This window comes from Pseudorca crassidens, chromosome 3 (assembly GCF_039906515.1).
Source record: "Pseudorca crassidens isolate mPseCra1 chromosome 3, mPseCra1.hap1, whole genome shotgun sequence".
NCBI classification, from domain to species: domain Eukaryota; kingdom Metazoa; phylum Chordata; class Mammalia; order Artiodactyla; family Delphinidae; genus Pseudorca; species Pseudorca crassidens.
This window is the reverse complement of record NC_090298.1, coordinates 158,152,219-158,169,858: the sequence shown is the minus strand read 5'-3', so window position 1 is coordinate 158,169,858 and position 17,640 is coordinate 158,152,219. Positions and strand designations below refer to the sequence as shown.

General features: G+C 44.3%; 1 protein-coding gene across 1 annotated transcript; it reads left to right on the top strand.

The window, feature by feature from the left end:
- Positions 1–150: 150 nt before the first annotated feature.
- LOC137222175 (interferon-gamma-inducible GTPase 10-like) lies at positions 151–17,032 on the top strand. The gene is made up of 2 exons (XM_067733018.1): positions 151–367; positions 15,414–17,032. The coding sequence occupies exon 2, from the start codon at positions 15,434–15,436 to the stop codon at positions 16,691–16,693; it is 1,260 nt and encodes a 419-aa protein (XP_067589119.1). The 5' UTR covers positions 151–367; positions 15,414–15,433; the 3' UTR covers positions 16,694–17,032.
- The last annotated feature ends 608 nt before the right edge of the window (positions 17,033–17,640 follow it).

The window sequence follows — 17,640 nt, the reverse complement described above, 5'->3', positions numbered from 1 at the left end:
ATTTTCTTTACTGGAAAATGTGGTGCTGTAGAGAAAGACATAAACACGACTTCCCTGGTTTCATTTTCATTTCTGGAAATGTTAGTTTCAACTATCAATCTTTTCCTCCTAAGGGAGGGGCTCAAGTCAGAGGCTATTGTACTCCCTGCTGCCTCCCATCCTGGGCCTCATTTCCCAGGCAGGACCGAAGTTTGCCAGTCCTTGCTCTCTACTGTGTCTGCCTTTATCTGGGCGAGGACAGTTCTCTGGATTGTTCCTGTGCTGGGGGCTGCGGGGAGCATTTCAGCAGACTCTGCATTTTCTACTGTTTTAGTGGAAACATTCGAGTCGGAGCTCTGACCAGAAATGTCTTTTCTCTCTTGAACTGGTGAGTGAGCAAACTCTTTGCACTTGCAGTGATGGGATGCTTGTTTTTTGTTTGGAGACCTGAGGGGCAGGGCTGGCTGGTGGAGAGCTGTGGTTTGGTGCAGAAGGCCTGGTCATCCTTTTCAGGTGGTTAAGGGAGTGAGGGAGGGCTAAGAACTGCCCAGGGCTAGGGCAATAGTGGTGAGAATGGGAGAAGTGACTGGATTCTGGATACATTTGTTAGGTTGCAGGATTGGGGATGTGAAGTGTGAGAGAAAGAAGATTATGTAGACAGCCCCATGTGCAAATGAGGGGTGGCATTGACACTATCTGGCAGGGAGAAGTCTATGGGAGGAGAGGGATGGGGGCTTGAGACAGGTTTGGTCTTGTTCAGTTACTAAAGATCATCCTAGACATACAAACAGGAGATGTTGTATAAACAATGGGATATTTAGGTCTGAGGTCAAGACAGATGCCTGGGGTAGAGATATAAATTTGGGAGTTGCCAGCACATAGAGGGTGCCGGACAACATGGGACAGGTTAAGATAACCTAAAGGGCGCGTGTATGTGGAGCAGGGTGAGGACTGAGCCTGTTGTAGGGGAGGAAATAATTTTCCTCTACCCTTGTAGGTTCTTATGGCTGGTTTCGGAATTAAAATGACATGAGGCAGATTAATAGAAGAAAAACACAAATTTAACTTTGTATGTGCAGGGGTTCCATACTGTGAGGCACACCTGCGTTCAGGCAATTGAGGCTTATATGCTATTCAGATTTCAGGAGCAGGGGTAGGAGTCTGGGACTTCGAAGAGGGAAGTCAATTTACAGGACGATGGAAAAATAAATGTTCGGTAAACAATTGTTTGCCATGCCTTGCAGAAACAATGGGAAACAGAGAGGACTTTGATCAAACAGGCCTTGCGAAGTTTCCCCAAGTCTACCACACTAGCTCATAGTCTTAGTAGACATCTCTGGTGATAGCTCTTCTTCCTGAAATAGGCCCTTTATCTAAGTTCTTTTAGGCAGTTAAGGGGAAGGTAAAAGCTCTTTCTTAAAGATAATCATCCTAAAATAATCCTATGCCAAAGAGATACATTTTGGGACAGCAAATTTTGCTCCCCTATGCTGTGGGCACCCCAATTTCAGATCACACTGTGTGGGAGGACGTGCACACAAAGCAAGGAGTGGTCGGCCACACCCACTTCCTGCTTTAGTTTAACAAAATGGTGTTGGGGGGGAGAAATTTTTCCTCTACGCTTCTGGGTTTTTGTGGCTGGTCTAAGAATTAAATTGACATGAGGCAGATTAACGGGAGAAAAAAACAAATTTAATTACTATACCTATGAAAGAGGGCTCCAGAAGATTATGGGGTGCAGAGGCAGTCAGGCAATCAAGGCTATATATTCATTCTGAGCAAAGGAGTTGGGGCTAAGGGCGTAGGGCTTCAAAGGTGAGGAAGATAAGGCACAGGGTAATGGGAAGAGGAACTGTTTGGTAAACAAGTGTGTGACCCGCCATGTAAAGGCAATGAGACACAGAGAGGAACGTGAACATATAGACCTTGGTAAATTTCCCAGTCTACATGTCTAGCTCATATTCTTTTTAGTTACCTCTGGTGACAGCTCCTTTCTTGGAACAAGCCCCCCCGATCTAAATGCTTTTAAGCAGTTAAGGGGAAGGTAAAAAGGACAACTTCCTGAGTCTTCTGTTTCTTAAAAATAACCAACCTAAAATCATCCTCATATTAGAGAAGCATTTTGTGGTGGCAATTATATCCCCTACGCTGGTCATTCATCTGATTTTTCTTTCACCTTTGAAACAAAATGTCTTCTCATTGCTCTAGTACCCTTCGTTTTTATGACTTAAAGGTCACATTTCAAATACATTCAAAATACCCTCTCTCCAGGCTGAGGTCCTCGATGCTACGTGTAACACCAGAATGGGACTCATTCTTTCTTTCTCCCTATTGGCTCCTACATGGCAATAATTGCTGCTCCATTTCAAGGTGAACCACCACATAGATATTTCAAATCAGGTGGCCACAAACTAGTTAGACCACTGTCAAAGCTCTCACCTGAATAGCAGGTACAAAAGGGTTGGGGTGAGGGAATTTGTGAAGGGATATTTTGAGGGAGATGTTAGGGTGTGGGATCCCCAGGGCAAAGATGGAGGGTGATGCCTGCTCCTCACTTCAAACTCAGAATGAGGGTTTTAGCAGGAGCTTTGGGAGAACAGCTAGAGGACAGGGTACTGGGTCTTTCCCAAGCCTGAGATATCTAAACGTGAAAGTCAGGTTAGCAAGATGTGGCAGGCAAGCCCAAGAAGGAGCTGGGCAGAGAGTATGTTGGGGTGAAGCGGGTGATGTGTGGTCCATACACCTGATCCAGACCACATGCAGGAGAGAGCTTGTGTGGGGTCACCTCAGGGCATTTCTCAGAGGGCTACCTGCAGGAGGGACCAGTCTGGAGTGTGGAGTTGATGAGAGAAGTGTGGGATGTGCATGCAAACCTAGGAGTCATCAGTGAGTATGTGGTCTTGTATCGTTGGGGCTGGAGGAGATGTGGGGGAACTGAGTAGACGGAACAAGGAGGTTCCCTAAGGCTACACGTCTCACCTCTCTTTAGGGTTCCCAAGGGGAGACAGTGTTTGTAAAGGTCTTCACCCCTGGACTGGGTGGTTTCACTTCTAGGGAAATGATAGGAGTGCCCATTTTCAAATTATCTTGCCTTTTGTGACTCTAAAACCCACCTTAAAAATCTCTCTCCTCTTTCCCCTAGTTTACTTCTCTTCCCATCACAGACTACCGCAGTCTTTTCAATTTGATATGGGCCAGGATATTCATTTGAACATATTTATTAATGTATATTAATGTATGTATGTACCCATGAAAGCTATATAGTAATGCTTTATGTTTATCCCTTTAATTGTCCACAAAAAGTATTGAGCTTAAAGTCTGTTTTATAACAAAAATACCTATTTGGTCTTTGTCCACAATTCCTGGAAGGAGCTCCTAAAAATGTTGAAATTTCCTCAGTGATAGGAATGTCTTTTTTAAGATAATGAGATTATTGGGGCAGGGAGCCTACAGAGCATCAGGATGGGGGCTGGTGGCTAGAAAGATTGAGCCAGAATTAAAGGGTGGGCAGTTTCAGTTCCTTCCTACCCTTCCTCCCTCCAAACTTCAGGGAGTGGAGGAGGGCTGGAGTTTGAGTTCAATCATCAGTGGTCAATGACTTATTCAACCGTGCCTATGTAACAAAACATTAAAACCCCTAACAAGGTCAGTTTCTTACTTCCTAAACTCAATATTATTGGGGGCATCTCTCTATGTTGATGTGCATAGATCTACTTTATATTTTCTGACACAGCAGTCAGTCAAATATATATCCCATTATTTATTAATTATAAAAAGGACACAGTATTATGTAGGGTACAGACAACGCTGTTGTAAAAGAGGGACTCAAACACGGAGACAGAGAACCAGGGAAGGCTTTCTTTCCCTCTGAGGGCAGTGCAGAGGTTAGCAGACTGCACAGCCGGGTGCTGGTTTTGTCTTGGTCTGGTAGAGCTCAGGCCCTTCCCATCTTCACAATCCACCATCTCCTTGCCCTTGTCCCCATCTGTGTGTTTGTCTCTAGGGGAGCAATCTAATCTTCTCTGATGATCACATCAAGCTTGGCCCACAGTTCACTTGGTTCTCTCACTCCTCTGTCTCTCCCCTGGAAAGCAATCTCTATGAAATCAATGATTTCCATTCCTGAAGCTCCAGGGCTGGGACAGTGCCTGGCACAGAGCAGACACTCAATAAGAATTTGATTAGAGAATAAAGGAAAGAATAAAGAATGATTGTGCTTAGAGAATAAAGGGAGGATTTGCTTCTAGAATAAAGAAGTAAAGGAAGGAATTATTTGACAGTTCACATGCTGTTTTCATTTCCCCTGTGCTTTGGGCTTATTGAGAGCCCTTCTGTAAAGAAGTGATAGTTTCTGAAGATATGAACTCAATATTACTGGTACTATATTTTCACAAGTCCCAAAGCCTTCACATCAGAGGGGAGGCTAGGCTAGGTTTTAGGCAGTGGAGTAAGATGGGATACAATTATCCTTAAGCACAGTTACTCTCTGCTTAAACAACTAAGTTGAGGCCACACAGAGTCTCAAGTTAATACCTGCGGTTTGCGGTCAGTTTGAATGTGAGCCATGGATACAGGACTTTTCAGTAAGCTCAGAGCCGTTCACAGCACTAATGTCACCTTTGCCACCACTTAAGAGCTAAGCATCCATTCAATTTCTCTTGAAATAGTAGGAATGATCCCCATCTAAGAGTTTGGTTATAAAATAGCATGGGGATACATCCATTTAAAGTAAATTTTACAACAAGCAGACAGAAAGTGACATGTGGAGAAATCCCTAATTTCACAGGACTGCTCCATGATTGCTTCTAGGTGAAGGTTTGGGCAATTGTCCACTCCTTCCCAACCGCTCCTAATGCTGGCTTTACATTCTCCCTCCGCCACCAGTCTTATGAATGAGTCCAGGAGTAAAAGATGCATTTTGCCTAGGAACCAAGTATACTCAACACACATGCACAGACACAGGCACATACCTGAAAAAGAGATTTTACCACAGAATTTGCCATCTCTTCACTTTATTCAATTCCAGTGGGTAACTTTAAAAAAAAAAAACACAACTCTTGTTATAACCCACACAATAGATTTCACAACTTCAGACAAGCAGAATGAAAACCACTCATTAGTGGATTTCCCATGCTGGTTTCTATATAGCTCCCAACATGCCCAATTATCCCCAGTCCCAACCAAAGGGACCCATGCAGAAGTGTGGCCCACCTTGCACCAGATGTGGAATCTGAGGTATCGAGGACTTCTGTGAGCCCAGAATCCAATGTACGTCAAGCCCCAAGTTTGTTCCCCATTTGGTCGTTATCATGAAAGGCTGACAGAAAAACAACATGCTCGTTTATTCCAGGAAAGTATGCTAAGCCTCAACATCATCAAAGGGCCTGGTACTGAACAGGACACATCTGGGGAGACGGTGTTTGAAAAGCTCCCACCTCACTAACATCATCTGTAAAGGGAAGAGTTGGAACCCTGCAATAGAGATAGTTTCTCCAATGCTAATACACAATTAAACTGAGGGGGACTGAAATGTCCCATTAGACATCTCATCCTTGAAAGCCCACCTAAGGTCCCTATTCCATGGGAGGTCCACCCTGGGGAACTAGTGGACTCACAATTCCAGATGCCCCAGAAATGGCCAGTGGCTCCTTTTCCAGCTTAGACGCTAAGAGCGTATGAGTGGCACGTCCTGCCCTCCTTCTACACATGTGGTCTCCATCAGAAGACCCCGAATGCCAGGAACGTGGAGATGAGAGGCACACTGCCTCCACACTGGAGGGCTGGATGGGTTTGAAGCAGCAAAGTATTTGTGTGCTGATGTGGTCCCTGAAGAATGTCAGAGAGGGGTCCTGCTATGAAAACTCACTGAAATGAGTAAGCCTGATGCCAAGTTCTCCTGTCCTGGTGTGGGCTCCACCTTTCATGTTCTTACAGTAGCACAGTTATCAAACAAGTTCCATCTTAGGAGCCCTCTCCCTTACACACTCCATGGAAGCAGAGGGTGACGGTGATCAGACAGATGTCAGTGGCCCTCCTGGCATGTCATCCCTCCCTGGGGAACAGTCCTCTCCTCAAACAGAGGCAATTCCTTCTGGGACCATCCAAGCTCAGGTTGCTCCAGAAGGAAGAAATGGAATTGTGGAGGGTTGGGGTTGTCCTAGGGAGAGCTGAGGGAAAGGAGGGAAGAGGAGCTGGCGAGGACAGTTGGTTGTCCTGCAGTTTTCTCCTTCAGCGGCCCTTCGGGGACACTGGAGCTCTCCACTGGGTTGTTTCTAGATCCGAATGCTGGCAGGACCTCAGCTCCAGGGGGACTCAGGCAGCGGAAGTTTCAGTTCTATTCCTGGAAATGACTCTAGGTGTCCAGGAAAGGAGCGCCAGTTTCCTTTCTGCATTCCGTAGTGGAGGGGGCACTGGCCTGAGCTAGACTCTAAGGCGTCAATGTCAAGTCAGTGCACAGAGGCCAAGCACAGAGTTGGGGTGTCCTGGGTCCAGCCCTGCTGCTTCCCTCCAGAGCCATGTCCTCGGATTTGGTCCTCAGCTCCGTCCTATGTCCACATTCACCTTCACCGTCACTCAGACCCTGCCCCTTCCTGAGGCTCAAGACACTGTCTGCAGAGACGCTCCCTGGTGTTGCCCAGCTCACTCAGCACTTGGGTTCACTTGCTACCACCAGCTTTGCTCAGAGTGCATATTCTCCATCCACCACTGCCGACTGCAAGCTCTGACCCCTACCTGCTGTCAGTGCACCTGCTGGGGGCCTGAGACCCAGCAATGCTCACCGCTGGCCAGGTGACCCTGGGCATCTGCCTAACATCCTAGTGATTGTCATGTGCTCGCTCTCAGATCAGAAGGAAAAGCTCCCCAAGTCTTCTGTGGGCAGGAGAGAGGCCCCAGACAGAGGACTGTGTGAATGTAACAGAGTTAGAAATTTTTCAAGGCTTACAGTGCTTCCAAGGTTTGGGCAGAGATTGCAAACGTCAATAATAAGATAGGAAATTCTTATGCATCTAAGAGATTGTGAATTCAGTTTAGCCACCATTGATTCCTTCCCTGGGTCAGAAGAAGACAGTTGAAAGGTTGAAGAAAGGGAGAGGCAAAGATCACTTTAGTGAACTTGTTGCAAGGGGTGTGGCCAACAGTGAGGGCTGGATGTTCTTTTCTGGGTAAGATGATATCAGGAGGTAAGAGGCTGGGGCTACCCACCTTGCCCAACTCTAAGGAGGAGGTAGCAGGCCTGCAGGTCTGGGCTGTGCCTGTCCCTGAGATCCCAATGGGGATGTCAGTGTGAGCCACACATGGCCCCACCTACGTGAGAGACAGTCACCACACTAGGGGCTTCAGCAGGATTGAACCTGTCCCACCTGAGTGTGTCTTTCCTACTCTTTATTGTTCCCATCCTTGTAACAGGGTCAGTAGGAGGAAGAAAAAGGGACAAGCTGACTCTTTTCCTGTCCCTGCTGCAGCTCTCTCACTTGGTGGAGGGACTGAGCCAGGGCAGGGGAGATTTCAACTCTGTAAGAGTCTGCAGATTGTTTATGAGACCAATTGGAATTTTTCTTACGTGAGTGGGACCAGGAGACAGGATATTTCCTGAGACATTCCTCCCCTCCTCCAACCAGGAAATGTGTGCTTTGCCTCTGCATTTCAGAGACCTTATTGATGTCCAGGAATAACTTCCCTGTCCTGAAGGTGTGATGCCCTAAGGAGACCGAGATATTAGAGGCCTAGTCTTGTCAGTCATCCACAGAACAGGGCCGAATTGCAACTGAAAAGCTCAGTAAATATTTGCAAGGTAATGGAAGGACCACACCCATTTTCAACTTTAGCAACACTTTTATAGTTAAGCCACTTGCAGAGGATTTTTCTGGAGGAACTCAACCTGAACCCTGCTGGCCCACACCCCAGCCTGAGGGCTTTAGGCAAAGCATTTAAGGCCTGTCCTCCTTCCCTTTTCTCCTGTTCCCTGTTTTGCTTTGCTAGTATTCCCAGGCCTAGTCTGGTCTCAGATACAGGCCTGACACAGTCTCTTGTTCAGCTCTCCAGCCTGCCCAGTTCCTGGTGGTGAAGTGATGACCATGCAAACATCACATGGGTTGAGGGCCTGCCAGAAGATGAGAGGAGGTGGTCAACCAAGAAAGAGGCTGAATTTGGCTGCCTGCCTGGACCTTGGGAATGCCTTTGAGCCCAGGTTCAAACGATTTCAGACATCTGATAGACAGATTAGCCTGAAAGCAGAACCCAAACCTAGAAAAGGTTTTCAAAGTGTGGCCCTAAAGTGCAATCAGCAACCTTTATATGTCTCTCGTGGACTCTGCCCAGATCCTACTTTGGGTTCCTACTCCGTGCAGGGAGAAGCCACCTTGCCAGAGACTCACAGGCCTCTGATGGGACCTGTTAGGAGTTTCTCCTGCAAAGGCAGAAGCCGTGCTTGAGTCCAAGAAACAATTCCATTTGGTAGGTACACAGTAGTGACCATGACATGCTGTGTCACCTCTTGTCCTGAGGAAGGTTCATGTGATCTCAGTGGACTTAGGGCTAGAAAGTCTGACTATGGACCATGAGGTGTGCATTGAGGGGTATCTGAGCAATGGCCGCTCCAGGCCAGAGCCTATGAAATGGGGCACCAGACTCAGAGTGACCCTCACAATCAGGACCAGCCCAGCCCTGGGGAACTCTGAGTGGTGTTTTTAATTAATACTGTGTCTTTTATTTTATTTTATTTATTTTTTGGCTACGTCGGGTCTTAGTTGTGGCACGTGGTATCTTCACTGAGGCATGCGAGATCTTTAACTGTGGTGCACAGTCTCTTCATTGTGGCGCGCGAACTTCTCTCTGGTTGTGGCGCGCAGGTTTTCTCTTTTCTATTTGTAGCGCACAGGCTCCAGGGTGCGTGGGCTCTGTAGTTGTGGCATGGGGATTCCAGAGCACATGGGCTCTGTAGTTTGTGGCATGCAGGCTCTTTAGTTGGGGTGCGCAAGCTCAGTAGTTGTGGCACGCAGGCTTAGTTGCCCCACGGCATGTGGTATCTTAGTTCCCTGACCAGGGATCGAAACTGTGTCGCCTGCATTGGAAGGTGGATTCTTTACCATTGGACCACCAGGGAAGTCCCAAAACTGAAGTTTGTTTTCGTTTTTTTTTAAATTTATTTTTGCTGTGTTGGATCTTCGTTTCTGTGCGTGGGCTTTCTCTAGCTGTGGCAAGCGGGGGCCACTCTTCATTGCGGTGCACGGGCCTCTCACTATCGCGGCCTCTCTTGTTGAGGAGCACAGGCTCCAGATGCGCAGGCTCAGTAGTTGTGGCTCATGGGCCTAGTTGCTCTGTGGCATGTGGGATCCTCCCAGACCAGGGCTCGAACCCGTGTCCCCTGCGTTAGCAAGCAGATTCTCAACCACTGTGCCACCAGGGAAGCCCCTAAAACTGAAGTTTTTAATTGGGTGTCTGTATGTGTTCGTCTGCATCTACAGCTAGCTGTCAAATTCATTTGTGATCTTTCATCTTTGCCTTGCAGTTCTTTCTGCCTGGAATGACAACCTCTCTTGTCCCCACCTCCTCCCTCAATGATTTCTCTGTCTTTCTTCCATCATAGCATTGATTCTCTCTATGTGTCAGACAGAGTATTTCTCTGATGCTCCCAAACTATGGAAGTAGGGAGAGATTCATGACTGACTGCAGAGAAAAGAATATATGCAGCACCAATTTGAAAGAACTGAGATATTTTTCTTTTTAAAGTCCTTTGTTTACTTATATAATATGATGATCACCTACACACTGAACAACCGTCCCAAGAAATAGAACATCTTCAATAACTATACTTACCTATGTGTTCCTATTTACTCCATACTCTGTCACCAGCCCTTGTTCAGCAACGTCATGAAGTATGTATTTACGATTCCTTTCTGTCATTTGTTGTGTGATCACTTACATATGCATGCCTAAGCCATATTTTTTTGTGTTTTCTTGAAGATTTATTTAAAGAGTATTCTTTTTTCCTACTATTTTTTTCTACCATTTCTACTAAATTCTATTTATTTTAAACTCAGTGTTGTGTTACTAAGATTTATTTACCTATGTATAACAATGGATCAGTGTTGTAGAGCTCAATTTATTTATCCATTCTCTGTCAATGGCTATCCTCTCCTTTCTCACAATAATGAAGACTGTTAGGAACACATTTTACATGTCCCCCGTACATTTTTGCACAGTGACTCCTAGGTACCATGTTAGGAGTGGAAATGCTGGGTCCTAAGGTGCACGAATGTACAATTTAATAAAATTAATCCATATTTTTTTCATAGTGATTGTATTGATTTTACATTCCCAGCAGCTATATTTCAGAGATTCTATTGATTCACATTCTCCCTAGTACTCAATATCGTCCAACTTTAAAATTTTTCCAATTGAATTGACGTACAATGTCATCTCACTGTGCACAGTTTTGCATTTGCCTCATTACTAAGGAGGATGCTAAACTTTCTGTGTGCTTATTGACCACACCTGTTTTTTTTGTTTTTTGTTTTCCTGAGAAAGATCTGTTCATTTCCCCCCATGCCCTGCACTTCCATACTGGTTTGTTTTGCTTCTTAGTGATCTCTGGCATTTTAAAAATACCTTCTTAGTATTGATTTTTAGTTTACGACATTTGTGCCAATATCTTCTCCACATGTCTGGAGAATTTTTACTGTCCTGAAGCATTTATTTTCATAAACAGAAACTTTTCATTTTAATGTACTCTAAGGCACCCCATTTGTCAATCTTATTTATACAGTTATCTTCTGGGTATCTTGTTTAAAAAATTTTTCTGTACCCTAAGATCTGCTATATTTTCTAATAGAGTTTTCTATTTGAAGTTTAGATCTTTACTCTTCCTCTAGAGTTGATTATCAAAAGTGATATAAGTAGGGAATCAGTAACATTCTCCAAATGCAAAACCAGTTTGTACAGCTCCATTTACTTGATAGAGCCTTCTTTACTCACTGACATTCCATGTACTGGGTTGGCCAAAAAGTGCCTTCAGTTTTTAAGTAAAAATAAAAGACACACTTTTCATTTTCACCAAGAACTTTATTGAACAACATAGTCACCCTTTTGTTCCACTACCTTCTGCCATTTTTCAGGAAACTTCATAATTCCATCTGCCCAAAAGTTTGTCATCTTTTTGAGCAAAGAACCGCTCCAGGTGTCTTTTACAGTCTTTCAGGGAATTGAAAGTTTTTCCATTAAAAGAATTTTGTAAAGACCTAAATAATGGAAACCTGAAGGTGCAATGTCTGGTGAATACGACAGATGAATCAGAACTCCCCAGCCAAGCTGTAACAGTTTTTGCCTGGTCATCAAAGAAACATGCGGTCTTGCCTTATCCTGATGGAAGAGTATGCGTTTTCTGTTGAGTAATTCTGGACGCTTTCGTTGAGTGCTGCTTTCAGTTGGTCTAATTGGGAGCCGTACTTGTTGGAATGAATCGTTTGGTTTTCCAAAAGGAGCTCATAATAGAGGACTCCCTTCCAATCCCACCATATACACAACATCACCTTCTTTGGATGAAGACCAGCCTTTGGTGCAGTTGGTTGTGGTTCATTTCACTTGCCCCACGATCTCTTCCATTCCACATTATTGTACAGTATCCACTTTTCATCGCCCATCACAATTTATTTATTTATTTATTTTTTCACCACAATTTATTTTTAAAAAGATACGTTTAAGTAGAGAATTACATGTGGAAATATGGTCAAGAAGGTTTATTTTAGCATAAGTTATGTAAGGATCCTAAACATCAAATCGCTTAACATAACCAAGCTGGTGCAAATGATTTTCAACACTTGATATGGATATTTTGAGTATGTCGGCTATCTCCCACATGGTATAACATTGGTTGTTCTCACTTAATGTCTCGATTTGATCGCTATCAACTTCAACTGGTCTATCCAACCGTAGAGCATTGTCCAGCGAGGGATCTCCAGCACGAAACTTTGCAAACCACTTTTGACATGTTCAATCAGTCACAGCACCTTTTCCATACACTGTACAAATCTTTTTTGTTGTTGCGTTTCAGTTTCATTTTTACCCTTCTTGAAATAATAAAGGATAATATGCCAAAAATGTTGCTTTTTTCTTCCATCTTCAATATTAAAATCGCTACACAAAAATTCAATTTTGATGTCATTTTTTATTTTTATTTATTTTTTTGCGTTACGCGGGCCTCTCACTGCTGTGGCCTCTCCCGTTGCGGGGCACAGGCTCCGGACGCGCAGGCTCAGAGGCCATGGCTCACGGGCCCAGCCGCTCTGTGGCATGTGGGATCTTCCCGGACGGGGGAACGGACCTGCGTCCCCTGCATCGGCAGGCGGACTCTCAACCATTGCGCCACCAGGGAAGCCCTGATGTCATTTTTTAAATGCACACTGATATGACAGCTGTCACATACACTCTAGGAAAATTTTTTCAAATGAAGTTAAAGACAACTAAGTGCTACTAGAGCCATTTTATGGAAAAAACCGAATGAACATTTTGGCCAACCCATATGTCTCCCTTTCAACATAATTCCACACATGCCTGAGTCCAAGACAGGGATTTTGGTATTGTGTTCTGTGGGTCAGCTGGTGTATCCCTATACCAGCCAGCACCCAAGTACAGCATTAAATATACTTTGTTTATTTTTATAATGTATAAAATATACATGAAAATATACCATACAGGGTATGGCAGGTCCTCCCATTTCCTCCTTGAAATGTGGGTTCTCAAATATCGATCAGATTTTCCAGAGGGAGAGGCTCAGGTGAGAAGGTATTGTACTTCCTGACGCCTCCCCGTTCTGGGCCTCATTACTCAGGCAGCAGAGGCTTTGTTCTCTACAGTGAGCACAGGAGCGCACTGTGTCTGCATTTCCTGGTGAGAACAGTTCTGGGGAATGGCCCTGCGCAGTCTCAGCATTTTCTGCTGTTTTAGTGGAATCATTTGGATCTGATCTCTGTCACAGGAAGTCTGTTTTCTCTCTGGAAAACATGCTCTATACCTGCAGTGGCCAAGGCCAGCTTTGGACTTGGAGGGCTGAGGACAGGGCTGGCTGGTGGAGAGCTGGAATTCCATCCAGCAGTTCATGCCAACCTCTCTGAAGAACAGACAACCCCTGTGTCTGAAGATGCCTTTCCTTTCTTTCTTTTTTCTCTTTCTTTCTTTCTTTCATTCTTTCTTTCTTTCTTTGAGAAAGTTGTAAGAAAATCTGGGGCAACAGAATGTTTACTGGTTTCTCCAGTAGTAAACTATGTAATGTTTAATGCACACTCAGGGTTTTCTGATTCTAGCCTTTCATTACCATAGAGATATTTAAATCTCTTTGAGTTTTGGTAATTAACAGCAATGCAAAATAATTCATTTCTTCGCCATTTCCTTACTCTGTGCAGGCTATAACCAGATACCACAGACTGGGTGCCTTATGAAGAGAAATCTATTTCTCATACTTCTGGAGGATGAAAGACCAAGATCAAGGCACATGTAGATTAGGTGTCTGATGAGAACACACTGCCTAGATGAATGTCTTTTCTGTTTAAGCTCATATGTCAGAAGGGTTAAGCTAGCTCTTTGGGGTCTCTTTTATGAGGGCACTAATCCATTCATGGTGGCTCTGCCCTCATGACCTAGGCACATTCGAAGGGTCCATTTACTAATAAAATCACTTTGAGCATTACATTTTATCTATGGATTTATGGGGACACATTTAGTCCATACCCATATAGAAATACAATCTGTCTGTTGAGGTTCAATAGTCTTCCCACTTTCTTTTTAGAAGACAGCACTCTTGTCTCACTTTGACATTCATTTCAATATTCCTGAGCTATAAATATGTCTCTTCTTTGGTATTCGCCTTTCAACTAGCATTAACATCTGCTTATTTCCTTCATTAGTGATCAGTTAAATTAAATCCTTAACATGTATTCATTTAATATTTTTTGATAGTCATGATTTTACTTTTTAAAAAAAATTGTCTTTGCACAATAGGTAGAATGGGGGTGGAGGGCGTTCAGCACACCCCTGTGGGCCTCTCACTGCCGTGGCCTCTCCCGTTGCAGAGCACAGGCTCCGGATGCGCAGGCTCAGCGGCCATGGCTCACGGGCCCAGCCGCTCCGCGGCATGTGGGATCTTCGCGGACCGGGGCACGAACCCGTGTCCCCTGCATCGGCAGGCGGACTCTCAACCACTGCGCCACCAGGGAAGCCCTAAATATTTTTTAAATCACAGTTTCTTGGTATAACTTTCCTCACTCATAGTGAATGATAGGAGGTGTCATCAATATCATATTAATAATTTCTTTAAATTGCCTTGGTTTAATCAGATGCCCATGTTTCAAAACTGTGCTGAATTGGATAGGGAAAATTAGGGCTCTTATTTACTTCCTCTGCAACTTCCTGTCACATGTTTTAACTTCCACCCAAACTGGTCCATAAAGTGAGGTAAATAGACATTAAGCTGCCATGGGGTAACTATTACCACAATGACTATGTTCTTGGTTGTCCACCTTATGGAACATACATCCTGGCAGGCAGGCCACCTGGTGGGCTTGTCTCTGTCTCCTGCCTCTCCCACAAGGCAAGTCCTGTCCTGATTTGCTGCAGGTTATTGGAAGTGAGGGTCTTTCTGGAAGTCGTCTGTGCTCACTAATGTGTTGGCCTAAGTGATTCTTCCTGCAGAATGGAAAGGTGCTGGGCTCTGTATTCAGGTTTCAGGAAAATACAGACAGTCTATACTAGTTTCCCATTGCTCTGTAACAAATTACTACAAACTTAGTGGCTTAAGACAATATACATTCATTCTTTTATAGTTTTGGAGGTGAGCATTCAAAATGAATCTTAAGGGGCTACAATTAAAGTGTCAGTAGGACCGGTTCCTTCTGCAGGCTCCAGGAGGTACTCCATTTTCTTGTCTTTTCCAGGCTCGAGACACTGCCTGGCATTCATTGGCTCATTGCCCTCCCTCCATCTTCACTACGACCTTTGTTCCTATTATCCCATCTTCTTTTCTGCAGTTGGCCATGCCTCACTCTTATAGGGATGCCTGTGATTATATTTAACCCATGTGGACAAACCAAGATAATCTTTCCATCTGAAGATCATTAACTTAATCACATCTGCAAAGTGCTTCTCGCTATGTAAGTAACATATTCACAGGTTCTGGGGTTCAGGAAGTGGACATCTTAGGGGCCATTATTCTGTCTCTACATTGTCCTGACTCCTGGAACATATAAATCATCAGCTTAGAAAACAGGTAGTCTTTTTTGTCGCAGTGGAAACAAAAGTCATCAGGAAAAATAAATGAACTGTAGTAACATGAGTAAGTGTGAGAGATGGGACCGATCTGTTGAGACCACTGTGTTTCCTCAGCTGAACCTGCCTGTTCTGCTGCTTCATTCACCTTACCTCCTTATTCCCTTCCTTTTCCACAGATCATCCAGGGTTAACTGGCATGGATTGGTTCACCTCCTATTTCCTGTCAGGAAAGAATTTTGAGCAATTGGCCCAAAAATGTGTCCCTCACTACTCCACCTTGATCAGCAAGGCAGTGGGGATCCTCTCTCAGGAAAGTGTTGAACGTATTCAAAGAGTCTTTCAGGAGGGGAAGCTAAAAGAGGTGGTTGAAGAGATTCAGGAAGCACTTCAGAAATCTGAGAACGCTCCCTTGGCTGTGGCTGTGATCGGGCAATCTGGTTCTGGGAAGTCCAGTTTCATCAATGCCCTTTTAGGTCTTGGTCATGAAGAGGAGGGGTCTGCTCACGTTGGAGTTGTGCCAACCACCATGAAGAAAACCCCCTATCAACATCTGAAATATCCCAGTGTGACCTTCTGGGACCTGCCTGGAACTGGGACTCCCAATTCCCTTCCAGATCCTTATCTAGAAATTGTGGGAGATGATGACTATGACTTTTTCATCATTATTTCTTCCTCACGGTTCAGCTCAAATGATGCTCTCCTGGCCCAGAAAATCAAGGAGAAGGGGAAGAATTTCTACTTTGTTAGAACAATGGTGGATGTTGAATTACACAGTGAAGAGAAAAGCAAACCCATATCCTTCAAAACGGAGAGAGTCCTTCAGCAGATCCGAGATGACTACCTGGCTATTCTCAGCAACCTCGGAGTATCTAATCCGTGTGTCTTCCTGGTCTCCAACTTTCACCCGGATAAGTTTGATTTCCCAAGACTGCAGGAGACATTGCTGCAGGATCTCCCTGCACATAAGCGCTACACCTTTGTGCTCCAGTTGTCCAATTTGTCTGATGCTTTCCTTGAGGTGAAGAGAGTTATCCTCAAAGAGAAGATCTGGCTGAATGCCCTGAAATCAGCCGCTTTGGCCATCATCCCTTTCATGGCCTTCTTCAGTGGCTTTGACTTGCCTAAACAGGAGAAGTGCTTGAACCTTTATCGAAGCTATTTTGGTTTGGATGAGCAGTCAGTCAAAGAGATTGCCCAGAAACTGGGCACATCTGTGCAAGAGATCAAGAGCTCCACAAAGTCCTTGGATTTCTGGTTATTTGTGAAGAATGACAGTATAGCAGCAAAGGCCATGAAATGCGCTGAATCCTTTTGCTCAGTGAATGGAGGACTCCGATCTTCTGTCTTTCAATTTTTGAAAGTGTATTTTTTACGTTTGAAATTCATCAGTACGGTGGCTGATGATGTTAAAATGCTGTTGCATAAGACTTTAGAGAGCAGAAGTCTAAGAGAATGAGGCAGAGATGGGTAGAGTTGCCTAACCGAATAACAAAAGGGCCTCAGGTCTTGTGTTCTCTGGGTGGGAGCAGGATCCTCTTCTACCCACCACCAAGGCCAACACTACCCTAAAGTAAAAAGATTGTCTCACTGTTGGAAAAAGACAATTGCTCCACATTGATGCTACACTGCTAAGTAAAGGGGATTTGACCATAACCTCTTTTCTGTACTCTCTAAGCTATTTTGCTCTAATCATGACAGATATGCACCATATAACTTTCATTAATCTCCTGGTGTTATAAGGTATTTTTCATTTGCAAGTTTTACTCTGATAATAAACGTTTGGTAATAATTATGATAGCTGTTATCTATTGGCTTTTTATGAATTATTATCCCCCGTCATCATTTCAATACCATCCTCATCAAAATAAGGGAAAATACACAACTATGGGAATATGGCCAAGTGAACAGTTGATGATGTGTATGGGGAACCACAGCAGGTAGAAGAAGACAGGATTAGAGAAATGGTTTAGAATGTAATATTTCTAGATACTGTTAGAGATTAAAGGGAGGGAAACCAAGGCAGCGTTTTTATCTCTAGGACTTTTTCAACACTGGATGGATTAAGAGACCAGTGAACAGGCCACGATGAAGGACAGGAGATTTGAGAGAGTGAAGTTGAATTAGGAAGGAAAGAAAAGATTAACTGAACTGGGATAAATGAGAGAATAGAGTGTTTTTTTCTCTCACCCAAAATTTTATATCAAACTTCTGAAACAGAAGCACACAACAACAGTACCTGTCTTGAGTTTTGGGGATTCTCACTTCTGCTGTAACTGTAATTGTATGTACGACTTTCTTCTCTTCTTCCCTATATCACTGGTATAGGGTGGATGCTGTATGGTCTAAGAGATGTACATGGCTGAGGCCTTCCCTTAGATCCCCACACTCCAGAGGCTCTCTCAG